Source organism: Netta rufina (genome assembly GCF_964035555.1).
Source record: "Netta rufina genome assembly, chromosome: 2".
In the NCBI taxonomy this organism is placed as follows: Eukaryota; Metazoa; Chordata; class Aves; order Anseriformes; family Anatidae; genus Netta; species Netta rufina.
In genome coordinates, this window is record NC_140124.1 from 124,647,857 (window position 1) to 124,670,792 (window position 22,936).

At 37.6% G+C, this 22,936-nt stretch overlaps 1 protein-coding gene across 1 annotated transcript in view; it reads right to left on the minus strand.

The window, feature by feature from the left end:
- Positions 1-1,216: 1,216 nt before the first annotated feature.
- Positions 1,217-22,936, minus strand: part of NCOA2 (nuclear receptor coactivator 2) — a 197,257-nt gene continuing 175,537 nt past the window's right edge. The window contains exons 18-24 of the mRNA XM_084282656.1: positions 21,985-22,263; positions 19,912-19,989; positions 19,117-19,357; positions 17,242-17,419; positions 14,718-14,916; positions 9,788-9,877; positions 1,217-4,975 (exon numbers count right to left, since the gene is read on the minus strand). Of these exons, the coding sequence (XP_084138782.1) occupies positions 4,964-4,975; positions 9,788-9,877; positions 14,718-14,916; positions 17,242-17,419; positions 19,117-19,357; positions 19,912-19,989; positions 21,985-22,263 (1,077 nt within the window). The 3' untranslated portion in view covers positions 1,217-4,963. The remainder of the gene's footprint in view (positions 4,976-9,787; positions 9,878-14,717; positions 14,917-17,241; positions 17,420-19,116; positions 19,358-19,911; positions 19,990-21,984; positions 22,264-22,936) is intronic.

Sequence of the window (22,936 nt, forward strand, 5' to 3'; positions counted from 1 at the left end):
CTGGACTGACTTTTATTAGAAGCTGGTATCCAGCAGTCCACACACACCACAGGATCCTGCAGACAGCCCTTGGACAAAGCTCCAGTAGGACTTCAAATTGTCCCATACCTTTCTGAGCAGCACTAAGCAGATTTGTCAGGGAGTAGCCTGTGGTCCTGCCAGGTAGAGCAGGATGAGATGCAAGAATCATACAGTTCATCTAGATAAGGAAAAGGCAATGTCACTTCTCTCTTTTGTTGTTATGCCAGGATAGAGTAATTTATGAGGTTCTTGTTAGCTCACTATACATTTAATCTGATGCCAGGAATTGTAGCTATAAGTTTTGTCAAAATCCTCATTTCTTTTTAATGTTAATAAATTATAAAAATCAATAAATCATAGGGTTAAATCATGCCTATCTTTGCAAAGGCAAAGTTCTAATAGGAAACATTTTTCTTCTTCCTATTTACAAGTGTTTTCTCTAGCACTTGTTTCTAATTTTACTTTGGGAAGAAACATCCTCTTTCCTTAGCGTGTCAATGTTTGTCATGTCCAAAGACCACCACCATTTTGCTGAAGCCAAGCCAAGAGAATTGCAGGATAGGCCGTTATTTTGGTAGAATGGTGAAAGGATGACTGTATTTGGAGGTCTTGAAAATAAAAAAAAAAAAAATAGTTTCTACATTTTTTAACGTAAATAGCTTGTCTCAGTCATTTCCTAGAGAACAGCAGATAACTTTTGTAAACAGCCATTCCTATAGCTGCTTTAATACTTTTTAAAACAACCAACCATACGTTTCCATCTGTCTTAAATAAACCATGTGGCAGAACAAGGGGAACTAGCTCTTACCAATACTCAGTCCTGCTTTGTGTCATTCAAGATTAGCCTTGGCTGAAACCATCATGAAAGACACCCACTTAGTGCTGTGATATAAAAAAAAAGTACTCATCATGAACTGTTTTCACATTTAGCTACATGATAAACATTTTCAACAAATATAGAACTATTAAAAAAGGTTTCTGACTTACAACTAGTTGGAATATATAACATTAAATAGAGAAAGCTTCCTGTCTTTTTAAAAACAGCAGGTTCATCCATCTTCTAGTACTTCTGCATTACTTCCTACACACTTATATGAATAAAAGAAGACACAACAGAAACACGTTGAAATCTCTAAAGCCATGTAAAACCCGAAGGCATTAAAATTTATTAAATGATGCAATAACAACAGAATTCTTTATTTACAATAGCATTATTTAACATCAAATAAGCAAATAGCATCAGCAAAGCAATATTAACTTGCATAAATGTATTTAAAATTTCTCTGAATATATCTACCTTTGCATAAACTGCTCACACTAGAAATACAAACATCAATGCAGGTGAACAAAGTGATGTTCAGAGTCAACTCCATTTTGAAAATAAATCACAACCTGAAACACTGTAAGCTTTCTCCTGAAGAACCATAGTTTATATATTGCTTAATTTTACCCTTGTATAATCTTTTCATATACACACATCTCAGATGCAACTTCATGATGAACTGTACAAATAAAACCCACAAATGACATAAAGGGAAAAATTAAATGACAGTAAATGTTTGAAGAAACGTGTCCATCATCTCTACTGAACAACATAAAGATTAAGTGATGATGCACTTATTCCAAAATTGTACACAATTCACTATACAAATATAATACATCAGACAGCTATGTAGGAATATACAAGACTTAAAAACAGATCTAAGGCATTATGCTAGATTTTAGCATTTTGAGGTTCTTGCACATAGCTTTTACCTGTAGTAAGAAACTTAAAAGATTTTGTTTTAGTCTACAAAGAAACACCAGGGAGAAAATTCTAATTAAAATCAAAGCCACTACAGTAAATTTTCTTTTGTGCAGAGAATGCTTTTGCTCTTAGGCAGCATACTACCATACAAATACTAGAAAACTTTTAAATTCACACCAACAATTAATGGCTTAAGTTGCATTTCAAAACTGATTGTGTATCTTTGGGTTCTGCAAGTGGAGCTGTGCCACCCATTTCATCTGTTAAGCCCATATGAATTTCATTTTTTAAACAAAGATTAAAAAATGTATTGTATAAACTGCAAAAACATTGCTTTTAATTAATACAGGCCCAAAAGGATACCGGTGTGGGACAATATTTTAAAGATTGAGTACAAATTAATTCATTGTAGCAAAACAGCTCACTTCACTTTTTCAACTTACCACATTACATGAACACTTAACCAGGTCATATGACCATGTATATATGCTTATTTTTCACATTATGCGCCTTTCACATTTAGTAATGTAAGTCGAACACTGATTACTTGTTCTGTTAAACATAATCCAAGTACTTTCTCCGACAAATTTACTGTATACAGGATGAAAAATACTGATAATGAAGGGAATTGATTTGGCTTTTTGTTTCTATAGTGATCAATATGATCAGAAGATTCCTTCACTCACATTTCTTTTTCATTAGTCAGACGACAACTGAAGTCACAATGAACCTAAACTGAGCCAAAGTGATAGGTACAATCTCCTTTCTTCCAAAATGGCAATGGATGATGGAATATCATAATCACTGTGGATGATAAGGGTTTGCAGGTCTGTCATGAACCAGGACAAATTTAGACTTGTCCACTGTGAAAAAGAATAATCTATTTGAAGAGGTTATGGTCAAGAACAGAAAAAGGAAATTATACAAACAGAACTATTTTAAAACTCATTTACAATTTGCGTTGCATGAAGTTAATTCCTTCAAATTTATACATTTCTTATATAATTTTTTTTTTTGTCAGATATATAAGTTTAATGCAAATGTCACTGTAATAATGAGGCTGTGGAGCCCTGGGCTGATAGCTTTTTGTTGTTGTTTTCCATCAGCACATAAAAGGATGGCTCAGCTGACTAAATAGTCTTTCCAAGTTCAATAGCAAAACAGTGATCGCTGAGAAGTGTTGTTTCCCCAGAATCATGGCTCTGCCCTCCTTAGAAACCAACAGCACCAGGCATTTCCTTGACTTTCATCAAGGAAACAGATGCCTTTCATAGAAACAACTTATTTCATACCACCTTTATCGTATTTCCCCCAGCCTTAATATAGAATAATTGGTATTTTCACTCCCACCTGAAAAACAAAACAAATTAAATGGCAACAGAACAAACCTTACACTCCCCAAAGGCATGGCTGATGAGACATTATAAAATGCATTGCATTTTACATGACATCAAAAAATTTGTGTTCAGGTTAGAAAGTTTCTGAATTAGGGATTAGAGGAAAGAAAACAGAGGTCAAAAACATCAATTTCTTAATATTTCAAGTCCTCAGAAACTGATGTCTACTTAGTAAAAGATTATTCCAACCACAGTGGGCAAGAAAAAAAACGCACCCTAACAGTGGCCTGCTTAGTAACAGTTAGTTTTTCTAAGACTTGTTACGAAAGAATATAAACATACAAAAATCAAGAATTGGTTCCTACAGTGGCTGCATATAATATATGTTAGATAAATGACATTATGAGCAGAATCACAAGGTTTAGAAAATGAGAAGTCTCAAGCCTACAAATTAGGTCTAATCAAGGCATTGTGATTCTTTACAAAACACTTTTCCAGGAGACACACACGGCTAAGAAGATATCTAATTTAATACTGAAGTACCTCATTTGGAATCAACTTCACAACATGTATATCTCACAAAAATTATACAAGTAAAACACTTAAGTTTTCAACTTAAATTATTGCTTGTTTACATATAAACTGGATTTTATGTACCTTACAAAACATCCTTATAGTCCACACTGCTTTAAAATAATCAGAAACACACGATAGTGGTGAAGTCTGTAGTGATATCTGCTATTGGTATTACATGAATCGTTATTCTCCCAGCTAATGGGATGGGAACCAGTAATTATCATGCCTTAAAGCAGGTATCTTTAGCTCTTTGATATTATGCACCAATTCTGCCACTACCATAATCAGTACATGCATTATCATTGAACATTGCTGTTCAGCAACCGTAACTTGATGTCCAGATTGCTGGAAACACACCTAGGGAAGTAAAGGGGTAACGCATTTTTTTATTCTGTTAGAACAAAGAGGAAGATGACAGAAGGAGAGTCAGATAAAAAACAGGATTAACTGACTGTTAGGAATTAAATTAAATAAGAACGTAACAAACTTGATTTTTTTTTTTTTTTGGATTCATGACTTTGCATTACAAATGTTACCAAAAGAAAAACAGAAAACAAAACCACCTACCAAAGCACCCCTTATAAACAGGGAAACTATCCTCTCAGGGGATAGTTCTCATCTCTTTTACAACGTTAATCCCATTCAAAATTGGTCTGTGTAGTTTTCTACATCGGTTCATCTTCTCTGACTTGCCGGAGTGGAACGGGCTCGTTAGAGGTCTACGTGTACCAGACGCCGCTTCTAAACCCTCCTCACGCATACTTGTCGCCCCAAAATGCAGGCCTTAGTCTAAAACACCAGTTTTCAGACGGAAATGAATCCTTTACACCAGACTGAGTAGTAAGCCAGGGAAAACAAAGCCAAAAACCAAGGTCTAGAACTAAACAGAAACAGAACAAGAGCATGGTTGTTTTTTTTTTTCTTTTTTTCCTTAAATACATACATTTAAATACATTCAATCTGACATGGTTTATGAAAATTGCCTGTCAACATTTACTTCGCAGGAGAGATCTAAGTTGCACTAAGGTGAATGCAGTGAACAGACTGAGCGAGTGTCTGTACGCTAGCTTCAGACTGTCGAAGAAGAAAGAGGCTGCTCCTCCGGCGACGACCGCCCAAGGCCCCACGGCGAGGCAGGGCTGCGGCCCACCGGCAGTGGGGAGCCAAGAAGATGGCGGCTTCGCTGGGTCATGATAAACAGATGCAGCTCTTCCAACCGGGAAGGGGTCAGGGCCGTACGCCCGGTCAGCTGAAGAAAGGAGCAACCACAGTGCCCTCAGGGTCAGCAATATTTCTGCCAAAAACAGAGAGTGGAGAAAGATGAATGAGTTTTTTCTTCCTGGTTAGTGAAGAAACAGGTGAAGGAGAGCCGGGTGCTGCTCTGCGGCACACAACCTCCCTCCACAACGTGCAGGACAGGCTGCAACATGGACACTTTTCTTCACCATTTCTTAATTACTTATTTCTTTCAAATTTTTGCAGATACAGTAGCAACTCAGGGCCATCTACTACTTGTAGACTCTAGGTAAAGGCACAGCAATATGGTTTTAGAGAAGTCTCATACCTGGCGTGTCTACAAAATTTCTCTGTGTTACTGCTGTACACTCTCAAAGGAAACAACTGTCTTGCTTCACTTTCCACTCCAAAAAAACATAGTAAAAAAAAAAGGAATAAGGAAGTTTAAAAAAACAAACCTTCAACTACCGATCCCTAGAGATGCTCTTTACTTCACATTTATTACAGTGTCTGTACACAAATAGAGTTTAAGCTGTTTTCAGTTGAGTTGATTATCTTGTACTTTCTTATTTAAAAAAAAAAAAAAAAAAAGCCTCAGGATGTGGTTTTCACAGTTGTTTTAAGACTGTTCCTTCTAGTGACTGCAGCCTGTGCCTCTCTGCAAACTCCTGCTCCCATGTGGCTTTGTGGTCAGTCAGGTCAGAGAGCCAATCCAACTGGAAACCACTTCTTTTTCTCCCAGGGGCTGTTTTTCACTTGTATTCAGAGGCTCCTGCTGTGTAGGAGGATGGACTTGCTGCTCAGGCATGGCACTGGCAGCTTCCTCACCACTCCATGTGCATGCCACTAGCCCAATCTTCTGGAAGCTGTCCAGGCAATCCTTTGGATTTTATCACCTTTTTCTTTGCAATCACAGAAAGTCTAGAAATGTGCCTTCACTGTCAAATTAAGCCAGTGTTGGAAAACATCCCACCATTCAGGAAAGCAAGGTGCTAGGTTTTGTACATTTACTCCTCTCAGCCCGCTTGGAACAGCCGGAGCTCTCTGGGGTGGCCAGCCCTGAGCACGATCTGCCAGCTAACACGAGTCCTGCTCCTGCTCCTCCTAACTTCGTCAGGGGACACAGACACCACACTTCCTCCCCTCAAACTCTGGTTAATGTGTATAAGTCAGACTTTGGCTCCTCTTTTTGATATGTTGAGAGGCAGTTTGGGGACCCTACTAGTGCTTTCTGATCACAAAGTGCAGAACAGAAGAGAAAAATCAAAAGGAGATGTCCTTATTTCCAGAGTGCACATTAAGCAAATATTATCTCTATACAGATTCTAAATAAATGTTTCCACTATACAGTGATCTGAATAAAATTTGTGCTCTGTAAATTTTTTAAAGTTCTATTTTGTAGGTGATAAGATATATAAAAGGAAGGAATAATACAAAGAATGCACAAATATGCCTCTAGGAAAAACTTTTTTTCCTTTTTATTTACATATAACAAAAGCAAAGAGGACTTGAAATAATTTTGTCACATTATTATTTCCAGGTGGATAAAGAATAGAGGAAAAAATGCTCAGAATAACTTCCATGACTGATTTATGTAACTTTAACCATTAAAAAAAAAGAAAAAAGAAAAAAAAGATAAAACAACTGCTTGTAAAACTTTATAAAGAAGCAATCTGAAAATCTCTCACAAACTTCAGATACAAACAGTATTCTCCAGATATTCACTTCTAAATAGGAACAGGTTCAAATTTTTCTTTTACCACATTAAATTATTTTAAAAAGTTTATTTCAATAATCATGTAATAATAACATCTTAAATGTTCCAGTTGCAACTATAGTCAGCTTTATACATAAAGTGTAGTTTGTGCTTTGAAAGAGACAGGAAATTCTGTCTTCCAGTTACATTAAAAACATATTCTCTGTTTAATATTAGTATCATCTTTGTATATCCTAAAAGCTTTACAAATTTTACCTGTAACATGTTAAAACAAACTGAAATAGTATGAGGCAAACAAGTTAGAATAGTAAATGTAGAGATTTGGCAACTATAGTTGCATGGACCTCAGCAATAGCATGTTAGTTCCTATTTACTCAGCTCTAAACAGAGCCAATTCCTTTAAAATATTACAGTTGCTGATATGAAATTTATGAAACAATGAAAAAAAATCTCCCAAATTTGTGTGATAATTTTCTAATTTTTCAAATGAATTTCTCATTTTTTATATGTTTATACTACAACTGCCAAGGAATGAAGCACATTAATCATCCTTTCAGCTTTCTAATTACACAGCTTGTGCTTTTTTTTTCTTAAAAAAAAAAAAAATTCTTAATTTTTCTTAAAATTCTTAAGTATCTTACATAGGAGCAATTTATAGCACAGATGCACAAAAGTAGTCTCTACTTGACCTCTAAATTCAAAGTTCTGCAAAAGATATTTATAGTGCATATGAAACATTATTCATTTATATTTTTCTTGACAGTCAGAACTATGTTAGTAGAATAAAACTCAGGAGTGCCATCAGATGTACCCTTACAAAATAATTTAAGAAGTTGATTTTCTCCAGATGAGACAAAACTACTGTCATGTGTGGCCACTGTCCATTTCACTGTCAAGGCGCTGACTCTGTTATTTTAAGCCCTTCAGTGTCTTGTCTGATGTCCTGTCACTTGTTTCCTTCCACCTGCACTTCAAACCATCTTCCCTGACTTTTTCCACCCTCTTTTGTACCTCTCCAGATATTTTCTGTCACATCCACTCTCTCTTCAGTCTCTTTTAAAACATTCTTTAGAATTTGCTTCACGTTTCCGCTTTAGCTTTCTTCCCCCTCAACAATTGTCTTCTCCTTTGTTTCCTCAGTGGTACCCTGAATTTTGTTCTCTGACAGCCTGTCTTCTCTTAATGCATGAAATTTAACATTAGGCAATGTACTGGTTAGGCAATGTACTAGTTAGGGAAATTAAGAACATAACTCCTCAGTATATGATAGCTTCTGCTAAGGCAGAACACATTACATTTTTTGTCAATCACCAAAGTGACCCTGAAATTGCTGCAGAAAGGTTTCTCTGTGTACAGATCCTCCATCCCAGAGACAGCCCCTTCTCACGTGAACCAAGGTGAATCAAGAATCGGCCTCTGGGAAGTTTTAAACACATGTGCAAAAAGAGATGGATATGATCAAATACACTACAAATGGCTACTTCTTACTCAGTACTTTGACTTCCTTCATTTTCATTAATCTTAACATATTTGCAGTTAATGAATGATTGTTTTGCTTTACTTTATTATTCATTTTTTACCCCTAAATTAAGGTTGGAAACCTTAATTTTTGCTTTGGTATTCAACATAAGGGGAAAAATTGTTTACTTAATTCCTTCTTTCTGATTCCAGCACAGCTTACTAGAAGGTGACAAGAAATGATGGACTTACAGCAGGTTTTAAAATGACTTCTGTAGAAATAATAGGGTAGATCTCCCACATTGTTTTTGAGGATAACATTTTGCATAGAATGTGGCAGACATCAATATAAAAAATAAAAGCAATTTTCCTTATGGTTCTCATTCAGATCTTTGCTTCCTGCTGCTGCTAACTGGCTATTATGCTCTAGTCATTTCCCTTATATTATCCCATCTGAATCAACTTTGAATAGAAGTTTTCCAACAGGAATAAAAGAAGAGAATAAATAGATCAGTGCTCCCAGATTAAATATTTGCACAGCACTGTGCACCAAGGATTTCAGGAAATGGACACATTGAAATCAGTTTGTTGTAAAGTCTTACTATCACATCTCTGAAATGAAGGAGCAGCTGGGCAAGAGGAGCAGGAGCAAGAGGCAGCAGCAAGGGAGCAGCAGCCACTAGATGGTGCTTCCCCCATGCCCATGCTGCTCAGCCCCAAATCCGGCCAGCGCTCAGCCGTCGGCTTCGCTGGCACAGGCTCTTCATCCCAAGAATGATATGTATATTATTTTCCAGTGCACAGGTTTCTATGTGAGGCTGCCTCACTGTATAGAAAGGTCAGCTTCTTACATTTGGATGGGTTTGCACAGCTGCAATGCTTGGATCATGCAGGAAAAATATTGTACTCTAGTTTCAAATCTTTTCAGGTCTCAAAATATTGTGTTTTTTGCAAAAAAAAAAAAAAAATCAAAATCAGTGAAGGTTATTTCCATTAAACAAACAAACAAAACAAAAAACTTCGACTGAGGAGGGGCACATAAAAAACACCTCGTTTACTTGGCCACATGCCAAGAACTCTACAAGGTCTGCCCTTTAATACTCTTACTGTCTGGAATAAGAAACACTTTTGACCTAAGCAAAAGCTAGTTACACTATTAGCTGGAGATTTGTGTGAAAATTAGTTCAGTATCACCACTCTTCTCAGAACAAGCAGTGTACAGAAAGTAATAAATGAAATAATTCATATAATTTTTGCCGTAAGTATAAAGCAACGAGAAGTGGAAAAATACTTAGGCAGGATGAAACATGAAATGGGTTAAGCATGCAGCAGTGCAAATATAAATCAACAGTAAGTCTCTCCCATCATCAGCAAATAGTCATGTAATTGCTCTGTAAAAAGCAAATATAGCTATAAATAAAAGTCTACTGAACGTGACTGTCTGTTAATTCAATAAAGTATCCTGTTAGTGTAAATATTTTCTGTATTATTCACTTTAATTATGCTAGGGGATCTAAACAAGGAACTTGGTATGGATGCTACCTAAAGATGAATTCAAAAAATTAATTGCAAAATACTTTATTACTAGCACCCTGAGTACTTTTAACTTTCTAAGTAAAAAGATACTGTATCCATTCCTGACCAGGGTATATTCATAGACCAGTAGCCTCTTTATGCCTCCATGTCATCTCTTACCCGTGTTGCATCTCCATCCTGCTTTATCATATCCATTCCAGGCAGCTGGTTTGGAAATAGATTGCCTCCCCTCATAGCAGGATCATTAACCTATTGGTAACAAGATATTAAAGAGAATGAATTAAAAATGATGTTGGAAAAAGTAGTGGAAGTTAAAGTATTAGAAACCACTAAGCTACTTGCATATACCACATTTGAAATGACACAGTCATCAGGAAAGCAGCTATATGGTTGAGCACCCTTCTTGGGCAGCATGTTTGATTCATATTATTCTGCTTTACAGTCAACAAACGAAGATTTAATTCCTGATACTATGACCCCTGTGCATATTTAACAAAACAGGCTCCATAAATTAGGTCAGTATTATTGTAAGAGGACTTGCCTGCTATGAAAGTCCTGAAAGCAGAGACATGTAAATAATTTCCTAACCTCAATGACACACAGCTTTTCTGCTTTTGCAAACCACTATGCAACTTTCCAAAGGCTGATGAGATAATATGCAGGCTGAACTGTATTGACTATTGATTTAGTGTTAATGACTCTTTTTTTTTTTTTCCTCATAAGCAATGGGAGGAAGATCCATGCTTTTCTACATGGACGGTCTCAAAATTTTTCTGAATGCAGCCATAGGAAAGTATCCGCACAACCAAACGATCTGTCATGCTTAGTTATGTGGAAAGAGCGGCTTGCCAAATTTACAACATTGCTGCCTTAATAAAAGGATTAATCTCACCATGTAGGAACTGGTGTAAAACACAAAACGCAGCCCTTCAGCAAGAGACTGAAGTATTATAAAATCTTTCCCTTTGAAGTTTTACAGAGAAAAAAAACATCTCCCTAGAGAGTTTTGGCTAACTCTTCTTATTTCTTATTTCCCTCAGACTAGGTGTATGTGATAACAGTGAAGATAGTCCCCTCTAGAATTTGGTAGAAGGAAAAAGCTGTTTTGTGTCACCTGCCCTTTAGGAGATCTTGGTTGCCAAGGAGAGGAGGTTCTGCCACTGCACTACCTCGCTTCAGCTACAGCAACCTGCTGCAGCAGGGGGAGAAGACTGCCTTAAATTTACCACATCATAGTCCTCCTGTTTCAGGTCCTCCTGACTGTTTTTTCTGTTGCTACTCCCTGATTTTGCAGAGTTGCAAAGTTAAATGCAATAGCATCACTACAAAGACGGTTTCAGCATGTCACCAGAGACAAGACTGCGGTTCAACAGGAAAGGTTAAAAACTTAAATATTTTTGCCATGGAAATTTCAACTCTAAAGACATTGATTGCTGAAGCACTGCAAGTCTCCTAGTGATTCTTTCCACTTAAAGCAGATGGAGACTTTTTTTTTTTAAAAAAAGAATCTGAAAATTTAGATCAGAAAGGATGAGAACCACACTATTTTGATGTGAAAGAAAGAAATCAAACAATGTTACAGCTTTATCTACATGCATTTGATGAAGCAAAAGAATCCATATTTTAAAAGTATATTCTGCTACTGATCAACATTCATTGGAATGCAGAGGCCCAAGTGCCTTTTCTATTTGTTCAGTAAATAAAGAGAGAAAAAAAAAAAGGCAAAAATACAAAATTGTATTTCAGTGAATCAAAAGCAGTTTGGGAACAAAAAGAAGAATGCTTGATTTGCATCATGGCAGAGTTAGGAGAGTCACGGAAAAGGAAAATGGCTCCCGGCTGCACACCACAAGAGCAATAAAGGCATCAGTGAAGTTCCAATCACAGAATCTCTTTGCAGTGATGATGCAAGAATCCTGACTTGCACGGTAACAGATACAAAGAAAATCTCCTGTTTTGTCACATGGAGACATTTGCTTTGGAAGTCCTTGAAACATAAAATATCCCACATGAACTCTTCTGTAGGCAATAACAATTCAATCAGAAAAATAAGAAAAAAGGACAAAGAAATGGATGAGTTTTTATAATTTTCCATGGGCAAGCAGTGTTATTATATATGAAATTTGACTAAAAGAAGGCAGGATGTGTTTTACAACCCCTTTGAATTTAAACACATTACTACGGCTGCCTGCCAATGAAGCATGATTATTAACAAGCTGAATTAGAAGTTTTATTCCCCTCTACAGCTCCCTTCATCCACTATGCTGAACAAAATCAAAATATTGTTTCAAGCTAACTCTCAGTAAATGCTATGATAATTTTGACCTCAGCTTTACTGCACCAATGCAGATTAATAAACATCTCTTCTGAATGGGCATTATTTCTGAGTGGTTTATTTCATATTCTGAAAGTTTCCTCTCTTGCGCAGACTTCAAATTGATTCTCTGACAGCCCAGTAAATCAGTCAGCAGAATTAAAGAAAATACAGTCATTCTGAAAATCACCAGTTACAAGCAAAGTTTAGCACAGCCTAGGCAAATTGCTAAATAAAGATGCCAAATTGTATAACACTATGTCCTTAAAATAGAAAAATAATAATAATAAAAAAAAGATAAATTGTTAATATATTTATTTATTCCCATCTCTCAGAAAGGAAAATGTGAAGCAGCACAGCAAACATTCCTGGGGACTAAAAAGTAGTGTCTTGTGGCCCAGAAATGGCCCCTCAGCTGCCAGCTGGCCAAATCTGACCTAGATGAAACAAAAATATTAAAACATTTGCTAGCAGTTTGCAGATGACACAGTGCTGGGGTGGTAAATCAGGAGGAAAACAGGTTACTCTTACAAAATGAGCCACTGTACCTTGGTTAAATAGACTCAATTTAACAAATGCATTTGAATGTAGGCAAAAGGAGAGAAATACGTTTGGGTACAAAGAATGCAGGTTTTATTTGTGTAGCACTGAGAAGGATATGGGTATCACCCTATTGGTTTCAGTATAAGCTCACCAGTATGACAGTGTCACAAATAGAGCCAAGGCAAATCCTCTTGAAAGAGAAATTAGAAGCAAAATTTAAGTCTCTAGACAGCTTTTGCGAAATCACTGTGCCCAGTTACTCTGTGTGTACTTCTAGAACAATAATGGAGTTTAGAGTAGATTCACAACAGGGACCAAAGGGCTGAAAAACAAATACTGAGATGAATAAAGAAATTCAACCTATTCGGTTTACTGGAAGTTAGATAAATGCTATCTTGAAACAAGATCTATTAGTTTAACAGGAAGAAAAAGCAGTGCAACAACTGTGCCAGTGGAAACAGTAGTCTGCATGGAAGTCTGAGATAAAATCAGATCTCTTTCTACAATGTATGTGTTTTAGTTCAGGTTCCTGGGGGAAACTGTTTTAGTATGTGCAAGCTGAGAAATCAGACTGGGCTGTCATCTTCAAATCCCTACTCTCTCTCTCCCTCTTTTTTTTTTTTTTTTTACTATTGTTTTGCTACATTAAAATGTTTAACAGTATGTACTTGGAAACTGCTACTACTACTAAAAAAGTTTGCTGTAGCTGGGAGCTTAGCAACTGGAAATATCAGAGAAGGTGACAGATTTGGCAGTATCAGAATTACTTCAGGTCACCAGTATGCAGCAGCTGTAAAAGACAAATGTGATCTGGGGCTATATCTGTCAGTGTATTCCAAGAAAAATGGGGAAGAACTAGTGTTATGCACATGGCACTGGTGTTTAGGAAACAGTGATTCAAACAGGAACAGGTGCAGGAAAGGAAAAGGAATGTAAAGGCTACTAGAAAAGACTGAAACAGCTTGTTTAACTTACCAGAAAACAAAACAACAAGAAAAAAAAAACAAACCAAGGAACCCAACAGAAAGCAAAATGAAACAAAACTAAATCCCTGCCTATAGTAGTGGGGTTGGAACTAGATGATCTTAAAGGTCGCTTCCAACCAGAGCCATTCTATGATTCTATGATAAAACAGCAACAAAAAATCATGTTGATAGAATGGCTCTATTTAAAATACAGAAAAAGAGGAAAGGAAAAAATATTTAAAGGACTACATTGGAAAAGTAAATAGCCTGCTACCACATTTAGGCTGGAAAAAGACATTTATTAACAAGTAAATCATATGTCTGTCTTTAAACTCTAATTTTATAGTCTCAAAAAAAAAAAAAAAAAAAAAAAAGATTTACAATATTGTCAACCATAGCAGTAGAAACTGCCTGAAGACACAAGCAGTACTTTCCTGCCAATATTTCTTAGAAAGGTCCATAATTTGAAGTCTGTGCTTTAAATGTACCAAAGTTCAGCTCTCAAACATACAAACCTGTTAATTAAGAGAATCTGTTTGTTAGATATCTTAATGCACTGAGTGATTTTAATGATGAGCCAATAATTGGAAATGTTATTTTCCTTTATCAGATGCTCTAATTAGCAGTCTCAAATTCAAACAAGTGTGTAAACCTCCTCACAGCAGAAGAGAACAGGTTACTTACTTATTGATTTAGCAATCTACATTATACGCACCACTTTATGAAACCCCCCCGTGGACCTGGGGCTCGCAAAGGTGCCAGTCTGACAGTTCTTGAAGTTGACTGCCTATGGTACTACAAGGACAGTGGCAGTTGAAGCATTTTCCACACTGCCCATGCCAGCATGTGTCACTTTTACCTCTAGGAAATGGCTGCCTGCCATTCAGTCCTAGCCTCCACTGCTGAGAACACTACCACAGATACTGGTGACCCCCAGCTGTGTTGTGGAAACTTACCTACTGAGAACAGGAGCTAGATCGGCACGTGTTTTCCACCGAAGTCCAGGAGCAACTACACCTGCTAGCTATAGTGGTGCTAGGTCAAAATTGGAAATGTAGTTGCAAATGGTGTTCTCTACCTAATTAATCACTGGTTATCTGAGTGCGGAGCCAAAAACAAAGCCTTTTTAACATAAACATTTCTTAAGAAAACTAATAGAAGAAACATAATGGCTTACAGCAGTTACAGCCCAACACAGCGGACCTGAAAAACTACTGAAAGTCAAAGAAAATCCTCTAGCTGTCATCTCAAGTCCTTAAATTCTCACCTGCTCAGGACCCATGGAGGACAACCCTGATGTAGGCACAGAGGTCGCTGAGGTCATGCTGATCTGCCCTGTCATCTGGTTCATGTTGTTCATACCACTTGTGTTGGTTGCCATGGATACACTGATGTTCATGTTATTATTGTACATGCTGGTGCTTGCTTGCTGCCCAAAATGTGGTGGGGACTGTTGTGAAAACATGCTATAGCAAGGAATGGAAAAAGCAATGTGTCAGACTCAGAATGCTGAAGCCACTAGGAAACTACTCTCTTTTTAATATATTTTAAGCTGCAACTTGTACATACTGTTGTTTATGCCAACTCCAAAGGAAAGACTAGTTTTCAGCTACATCGATGTCTAAGGAATAGATTTTCAAAATTTCAGGTCCCATGTCTGTGCACAAAAATGCATGCCTTTGCGTGTGAAACTATGGCAGAGTACAAATCTGTTATGCGTGTGCAATAACAGCCAACGAGCTGTTTAAATATGTCTTCATTTATATTTTAAATATGGTTGGGAAAGTAATTTTTAGAGGGAAAACACCTTTTTTCCCCTCATCAGTATCGGTTAGGTTGGTATTGGATCTGATCTAATAAGCTTTCTTTTTGCAAAAGAGGCCATTTGTACATCTGAATACCAGATTTGCACTTACAATTATGGCAAGTGGGCTCACAAATATAGACATGCAGCTGTGCAGAAATTTTTTTACTAAATCTTAGCATCAGGTTTTGAAAATGTGACACTGTAAGAAACAACATAAAGTCTAAGACAATTGCCCTCTATGCTCCTTTAAGGCCATTTCAGAACAGCATAAGAAAAGATAACTGGAAAATCTCATCCCAGATTTTATTCAAAGTCAAGTGCTTTCTGGATAGCATCTTCCTTCAAGTTATATTAAAAGTCATATGACAGAGGTTTTATATTTCCTAAAACACACTCCATTATTTACATGTCAGTCTTTTCCACTTTTTAAACATACCTCAACAGTCAATGAAGGAATTATTACTGAAGATGTATCTGTTTAGAGGATTTTCATTAGAGACTGAAATACTGTAGAAGGACTGTTGCATGTCAGATGGTACACAGCAGCCGCCTCTAAATCAGCAGCTGACTTTTACTCTTCTGTGAAGCACTGCTCCCCCAGATGAGGGAACCTTTTCAAGGTTAACACTCAGCCATGCACTTGGGTAATCCATTATGTTATTGCTGTGCACTGCCCATTGTGAGACTTTCTTTACAGAGGAATGCAACTGCATTCCGGGCTCAGGACCAAACTCTGAAAATCTCACAATCCTCTTCCTTCCATTCCATCTCTTTTCAGGCCACCTAACCCCATTTTTAGGTTGTTATCTGGTTGGCTGAAACAGTACACTACAGATCATTGTGAATACTCAGTGGCTTGTGTAAACACATTTGACATGTTCTCCACTGTAGAGCTGCAGTTTAGCAAGCCAACCATTAGTCTACCAAGCTGCCCCTGCTGTGGTTTCAGTAGACGCTGTGGCAGCAGTAGCTATGCCTCCTGTAGATGCTTCACTAAGGCAGTGAATAAGAGGCATGGACAAGGACTAGGATGAGGGAGTAATTGGTTACCTTAAGGGGAACTTTACTTGTATCAACCTCATCACAGAAGTACTGTTTTTCTGGGTTTACTAAATCTATGGAAGATCGATAGATTATGAATATATCTCTTCAGCAGGAAGATGATTTGCTGTTGGGCTAGGATAATAAAAGCAACCTGAGAGCATTAGGACAATAAAAACAGTGTGCTAGTGACCTGTGTGCAATTGATACAGCTTGGTTATACATCAGCCTGATAGATCTATCTGTGCTGCATTGAAAAGCGTAGATCATTGCCATCTGGAAGCTTGTTGCTGCCTACAGATTGTGTTCAACATCCAACCCATTCAATGTTGACAGACTGATTATTAGAGTTACACTGACTGGGGCATAGGTTTCAACTGAAAAGGTGACTGCATGCATGAGGCATTCTGCAATGCTCTCAGAGAATGATAGTTATATGCTGCCCCCCATATATGTGCAAGCACTAATGGATCGAACCTGGTTGTGCTCCAGCATTTGAGGCAGGAGGTGTTATCCAGTCACTGCAATTCCAGAGCAGTACAGAATGCACAGGCTACAGCTCAGCTGATCCAGCCACGTGGAAAGCAGCATGGGAGCACAACATTTAAATCGTATGCAGAAGAAATGCATCCACACAAACGTTAGGAGCTGGAGTTCACTGTGCAATACAGTTACTTCTTAAGGACATACCATGTTTTATCAGTTATCACAGTCAAAGCAATGCATTGTGTGGGTGCACCTCTTTTAGCTATGCACTCACTTGGCCTTGTATGAAGATGGTATTTAAATCAATTCGTCAAGCCAAACTGAAAAGAACTCTCTCTTAGGATAGACAGTTAACAGCAAAGAAATACATATAAACAACCCCATAAATAAATGTAGACCATATGAGCACATAGACCCACTAGTCTGTGCGCTCATTTTTGTTTTGTTCTGGATTTACCTGTTTCCACCCATATTCCCTTGTGCCCACCCGTTCATCTCTGTAGAGGACTGATAGGCAGGATTAGCCTGAGACTGCTGAATCATGGGGCTCTGAGTATGAGCCAGTCTTGGGGACATCAGTGGACTCTGAGGAGTGGTGGCCCCTGTGAAGCCTGGATCGGGCTGCTGACTAATACCTAAAGAACAAAAAGAGAAATTTAGCCACTGTACATAAAAAGTTAAAAAATAAACAAACAATAGCTCAAATGTGCAGACATTTCTGCACAGTTCTGCTTATACCACCTGGAACCTATACAACCTTGTGTCTTAACGTAGGACCTAGATTAAAAGCAAGACGACATAAACTAAATACTACACATATAACCTTAACATGTTTTTTAACTTAAGTATGTTGGCTAATTGTTTGTCATAACTGTACAAGCAGTCTCTTCCCATTAGAGATCACAAAGAGAAACACTGTTAAGTGACATATATACATATATGACTTAGCAGTGTTTTGTATATATATATATATTCCACAGAAAGTGCATTCAAAGCAACAAACAAGCAGTTTGCTTCTGTCTATAATTCCATTTTTGCAGAAGAAGTTACCACCTTTTAACACTCAGGCTATAATTTTCAAGTTTTCCTAAAGTTACTAGAGCCTTAATATCTTGATTTCCATGTCCATGTCAAAACAGACAATGCTATTTTGTGCAAGGATTTAATCATTTTGTAACATAAAAAAATATCTAGATACACAGAAAACAATTTAAACTGTAAAATACCAATTACATGAAGAAATTTTGTTTTAAACCAAGTCATTTTGGTCTTAAGTTTATCAACAACAGCATACTCTACAGAAACAATCCACTCTTAATGCTGGTGGTATGAATCAGGTGGTATGAAATCAATTCCTATATTTGCTGTCTGCATGACTTAACTTCTCTGTATTTCAGTCTATGTCATAAAAGGAGAATAATTTAATGTCTCTTTGTTTTCATAAAGCAATTACAAATATGTGGAGGGAAAGCGCTGTTACAAATTAGAATATTGTGTAAAGGATACCAGACCAGAATAGATAGCAAACTTGAGTTGAGTGGAAATAATTTGTTTTGGTTTTATCAGTACGTTTCATATTCAAAATTTCACTTACTCATTTCATATTATTCAGTATAATGTAACATAGCTTTTACAATTCTTCTAAATAAAATCAAGAAGGTCTTTAAAAATAACTGTGTGGAGGTCTAACTTACAAAGCAGTATGCAGCTTTGTAAAGCATACGAACAAAATGGTATTAGCTATCATATTACAAATAGGTTTAAGGATGGTGAAGGGAATGCCTTATCAGAAACTAATTTTTATTATTTAAGCTTAACAGTTACTCATTAATTTTACACTAAAATGCACACACAAAGGACTGGCAAGAATTGGCAAGAATATATTTAAGCAATATTTTATTACCAAAATGTAAAAAAAATCCCTACCAACATAAGAATGATTTAAAAGGATCAGCTTGGCTTCTGATCACTTTATGTGGTTTGCCAATATCAATTCACATTTTTTTCTTCATTTGCACTTTTACTTATATATTGATTTATTTAATCAAAATTCAGGGTCTATCAAGCTAGTACACATGTATATGTGTACATACATCTATACGTGCACATATCTATGCATATAAACAAACACACATGTTGAACATTTCTGCTATTGCTCAAGAAAGGACCAGTCCTCAGAGAATCTGTGGTACTTGAGCTATGAAAGTGGAAAGTAATGTGTCACAGTTAAGGACTCCCAAGAGGCCAAAATCTCCACACTTCCCATCTCCTCTGGGGAGCCAGACAAGTGGCTGTGGGATTGAAAAATAACTGGGGGAGGTAGAACCAGTACCGTAGTTTGGAGGAAACGGAAACTGCTGTGCGTTTGCCTGCGGGATCCGCGGATTGCTCATGGTTGCTGGTATGCCACCGGCGGCCACCATGCTCGGGGTCATGCTCAAGCCCTGCCCTCGCATCATCAGTGTCCGCTGCTGCACCTGCTGCTGCTGCTGCTGCTGCATCTGCCGCTGCCGCAAGTGCTGGCTCAGGATCTCCCGCTGCCTCTGTGCCAGCATCTGCGCATTGATGGGGCCCTGGAGGGAAAACCACCGCCACCTATCAATAACTCCTGCAAAGGCAACCTGACCTGCAGAGCAGTAAGGAAGATCCCAGTTTTTTTTTTTTTTTTTTTTTTTAATCTTCCCCACCACACACCTAACAATAACATTAAACGGGGGAAAAGAATCCTGTTAATAATTCTGCTGGGGAAAATTTCCAACAGTGAAAGTGTCACTAACAGAAATAATAACTGCATTTAATATTGCAGCAATTTGTAATTGCGAATAGAGTAGCTTGTTTAAAAAAATGCATCTTTAGTAAATAAGAAGCCTGGTTAAAAATGCAGTTATATCTATTTCTAGTAAATAACTACCCACCTTATGTAAATATGAGACTCTCAGAAATAAAACAGCAAAATACTTATCATTTAGACTGCGTTATTAGTATTCAAGCTTTAAAATTTGTTGTATGTATTAACAATATCACATTACTACTGTAGCATAGACTAATTTGAGGATTTGAGGGAGAAACAGGAAAATAAAGTTTTTTTTTTTTTTTTTTTTTTTTTTAAAAGTACTGTTTTCCCCACCTGTGTTGGCACTCCAGGTCTCAATGACAGATTCATGTTGGAGACACTACTGATCTGATTTATCAGTGGCTGCCGATTCTAAAGAGATTAAAAAAAAAAAAAAAGAGTTCTTAGAAGGAAAAACAGAAAAGGGAAATTTTATATAAAGAAGCATAAACATCTTTCCAATAAGTAGGTTTGAGGACCTAGCTGGTCCTGTTGTCATTCATAGAATCCCACTTCAGAATGAGGCAATACGTGATACACAAATAACAACACAAACACTAAGCCATTTTCCAAACACTGTCTTTATGATTCCTACCCTTTTTCAGTTTGGGACTGGACTCTTGAGATCAGACTCTGATAGACCTTATCCTTATGTTTAGGGCAGAAATCATAGAAGCACAGAATATCCCAAGTTGGAAGGGTCCCAGAAGGATCGTCAAGTCCAACTCCTGGCTCCACACAGGACCACCCAAAAAACAGACCATGTATCTGAGAGTATTGTCCAAATGCTTCTTGAACTTCAGCAGGCTTGGTGCTGTAACCACTTCCCTTGGGAGCCTGTCTCAGTGCCTGACCATGCTTTCAGTGAAGAACCTTTCCCTAACCCCCCAGCCTGACACTCCCCTGGTCCCAGCTCCATGCCGTTCCCTCGGGTCCTGTCACTGTCCCCAGAGAGCAGAGCTCAGCGCCTGCCCCTCCACTCCCCTCGTGAGGGAGCTGCAGGCCACCATGAGGCCTCCACTCAGCCTGCTCTGCTCAGGGCTGAGCAAACCAAGGGACCAGCTGCTCCTCACACATCTTTCCCTCTAAAGCCTTCACTACTTTTGTAGCCTTTCTTTGGAAGCTCTCTTGCTCACCAGCCTTATGTAATCCCCTTTATAGTAAGACTTTGAGTCTGACCTATCGGCCAATTGTTCACCCATTGTATTATGTTTTCATCTAGGTATATGCTGGACATTTTGTCCTGAAGGATACTGTGAGAAACAGTACTGAAAGCTTTACTGAAATCCAAAAAGATTACATCAACTGGCTTCCCTTGGTCAACTAAATGGGTGACCTTATCATAAATGAAAATTAAGTTCATTAAGAAGGACTTCCCCTAACATAAACCCATGTTGGCTATGACCAGTGACTGCATTGTCCTTCAGGTATTTTTCTATAATTCCTAGAATATTTTTCTCCATAAGTTTACCAGGCACTGAAGTGAGACTGTCAGGCCTATAATTACCAGAGTCTTCTTTCTTGCCCTTCCAGAAAATTGGAACATTTGCCAGCTTCCCGTCAACTGGGGTACCTCTTCTCAAGACCATTGAAAAATAATTGAGAGAGGTCTCATGATGACATCAGCTAGCTCTCTTTGTACCCTGGGATGAATTTCATTGGGCCCCATAGACTTATATGCATCCAGGTGGAGCAGCAAATTCCACACTTTGTTTTTCCACCTAAGCTCTAAAAGATCCCTGCTCAGTCAAGCTGACTTTTTGCCCCACCTGCTTAACTTATGACATTTTGGAATTGCTTGTTCATGCACCCTTAGGAGGTAGAACTTAAAAATTGAAGAGCACTGATGATTTTTTTTCTTCCAGTAAAAGCATTAGTATCTTTTTATAACACTACAAACCTATATATTTAAAAATGAAACAAGAAAAATGATCTTCAAAAGTAGATCAAGGCAAAAAAAAAAAAAGAGAGAATGATAAAAAGAAAGAACATATGTAATATCTTACCAATATAGGATGCAGTAGATAATGAATGTAGATTACTGGAAGAGTCAAGATGTAATAAACAGAGAAAGACCCATGCAACAAAAGGCTTCACTGTAGCCTTGCTCAAAGAAATAGTGTCAGACAGGCTTAAATACCGGGCACAATCTTGTACAATATTATAGACAGAGTAAAGAAAAGTGGCAAAAAAGATAATGTGAAAGGTATTGCCTCATCAAACTTCATTATGGCTAGTGTTTTTAGTTTAAAAGTAGAATTAGACTCTAATGAAGGAGTACACACTTGGACTATTCTGAGCAAGCTGATGTGTGGCCCGAGCAAGGTGCCCTCAAACACATTTAGCCATGCTGGGGTGGCGATGTACCTGCTGTGCCTGGAGCCTGTGCTGCAGCTGGAGCCGCAGCTGGTTGGGCTGGCTCTGGACGATGCTGGCAGGACGGAGGCCGGGACGGGGCTGCATGCGCAGGGCAGCATAGCTGGGGCGCTGCCCCATGGGGTGGAAGCTGGGGTCCTGCATGGGTGCGTAGCTGCCCTGTGCCATCTGAGCCTGAGCTGCGTACTGCTGGGAGAAAACCGGAGCCTTCTGCTCCATCAGGATGCTCGACTCCTGGCCAGGGAAAGTCTCTGGATCGACAGCCTGGCTCTGCAGAAATACAGGAACAATACGAGTGATTGGTGGGACATGATGTTTCATAGGATTATATGAGACTACTTCCACCCTACAAAAACATTGTTTCAGAATATGAACATTTTACATAGCAAATGATGTAAATTTTCTCTATTATTTTTTCTTTATATTATTACATTTCTGTATTCTTTAAAAAAAAAAAAAAAAAAAAAAGAATTTTATTTTGGAGTAATAAAACATTCATGAAGACAAATTCCCCTTCCCCTCCCAGATCCACATTCTTTGTCATGTTCTTAACATAGCCTTTTTATCATTCTGTTAATGAATACAAACCTGAAATGAAAAATTCTGTAATAAAATCTATAAAGAAAGTTTTGCCAGGATATTTTTGCCATTGAATCAGAGACAAATTCAAAGACATTAGAACTGAATCAGGATATGAAAGTAAATTTTTATCAGATTCTTTAAACAAAATAATGACTTGAAATAAAGATGCCTAAAACCATCACAGAAGCTAATGTGAATAAAGTGCCTAGTTCTTTCAGGGCACTTTTGCACAAACTGATTATTGCTAGCATAAAAAAGCTAACAAAATTCTAAACTCTATTCTAGATGCCTCCTAATATTTGCTCTAGCCAGAATAACTTTATAGCTTATTCCACACTGATCTTGGAAATCAATTTAATCT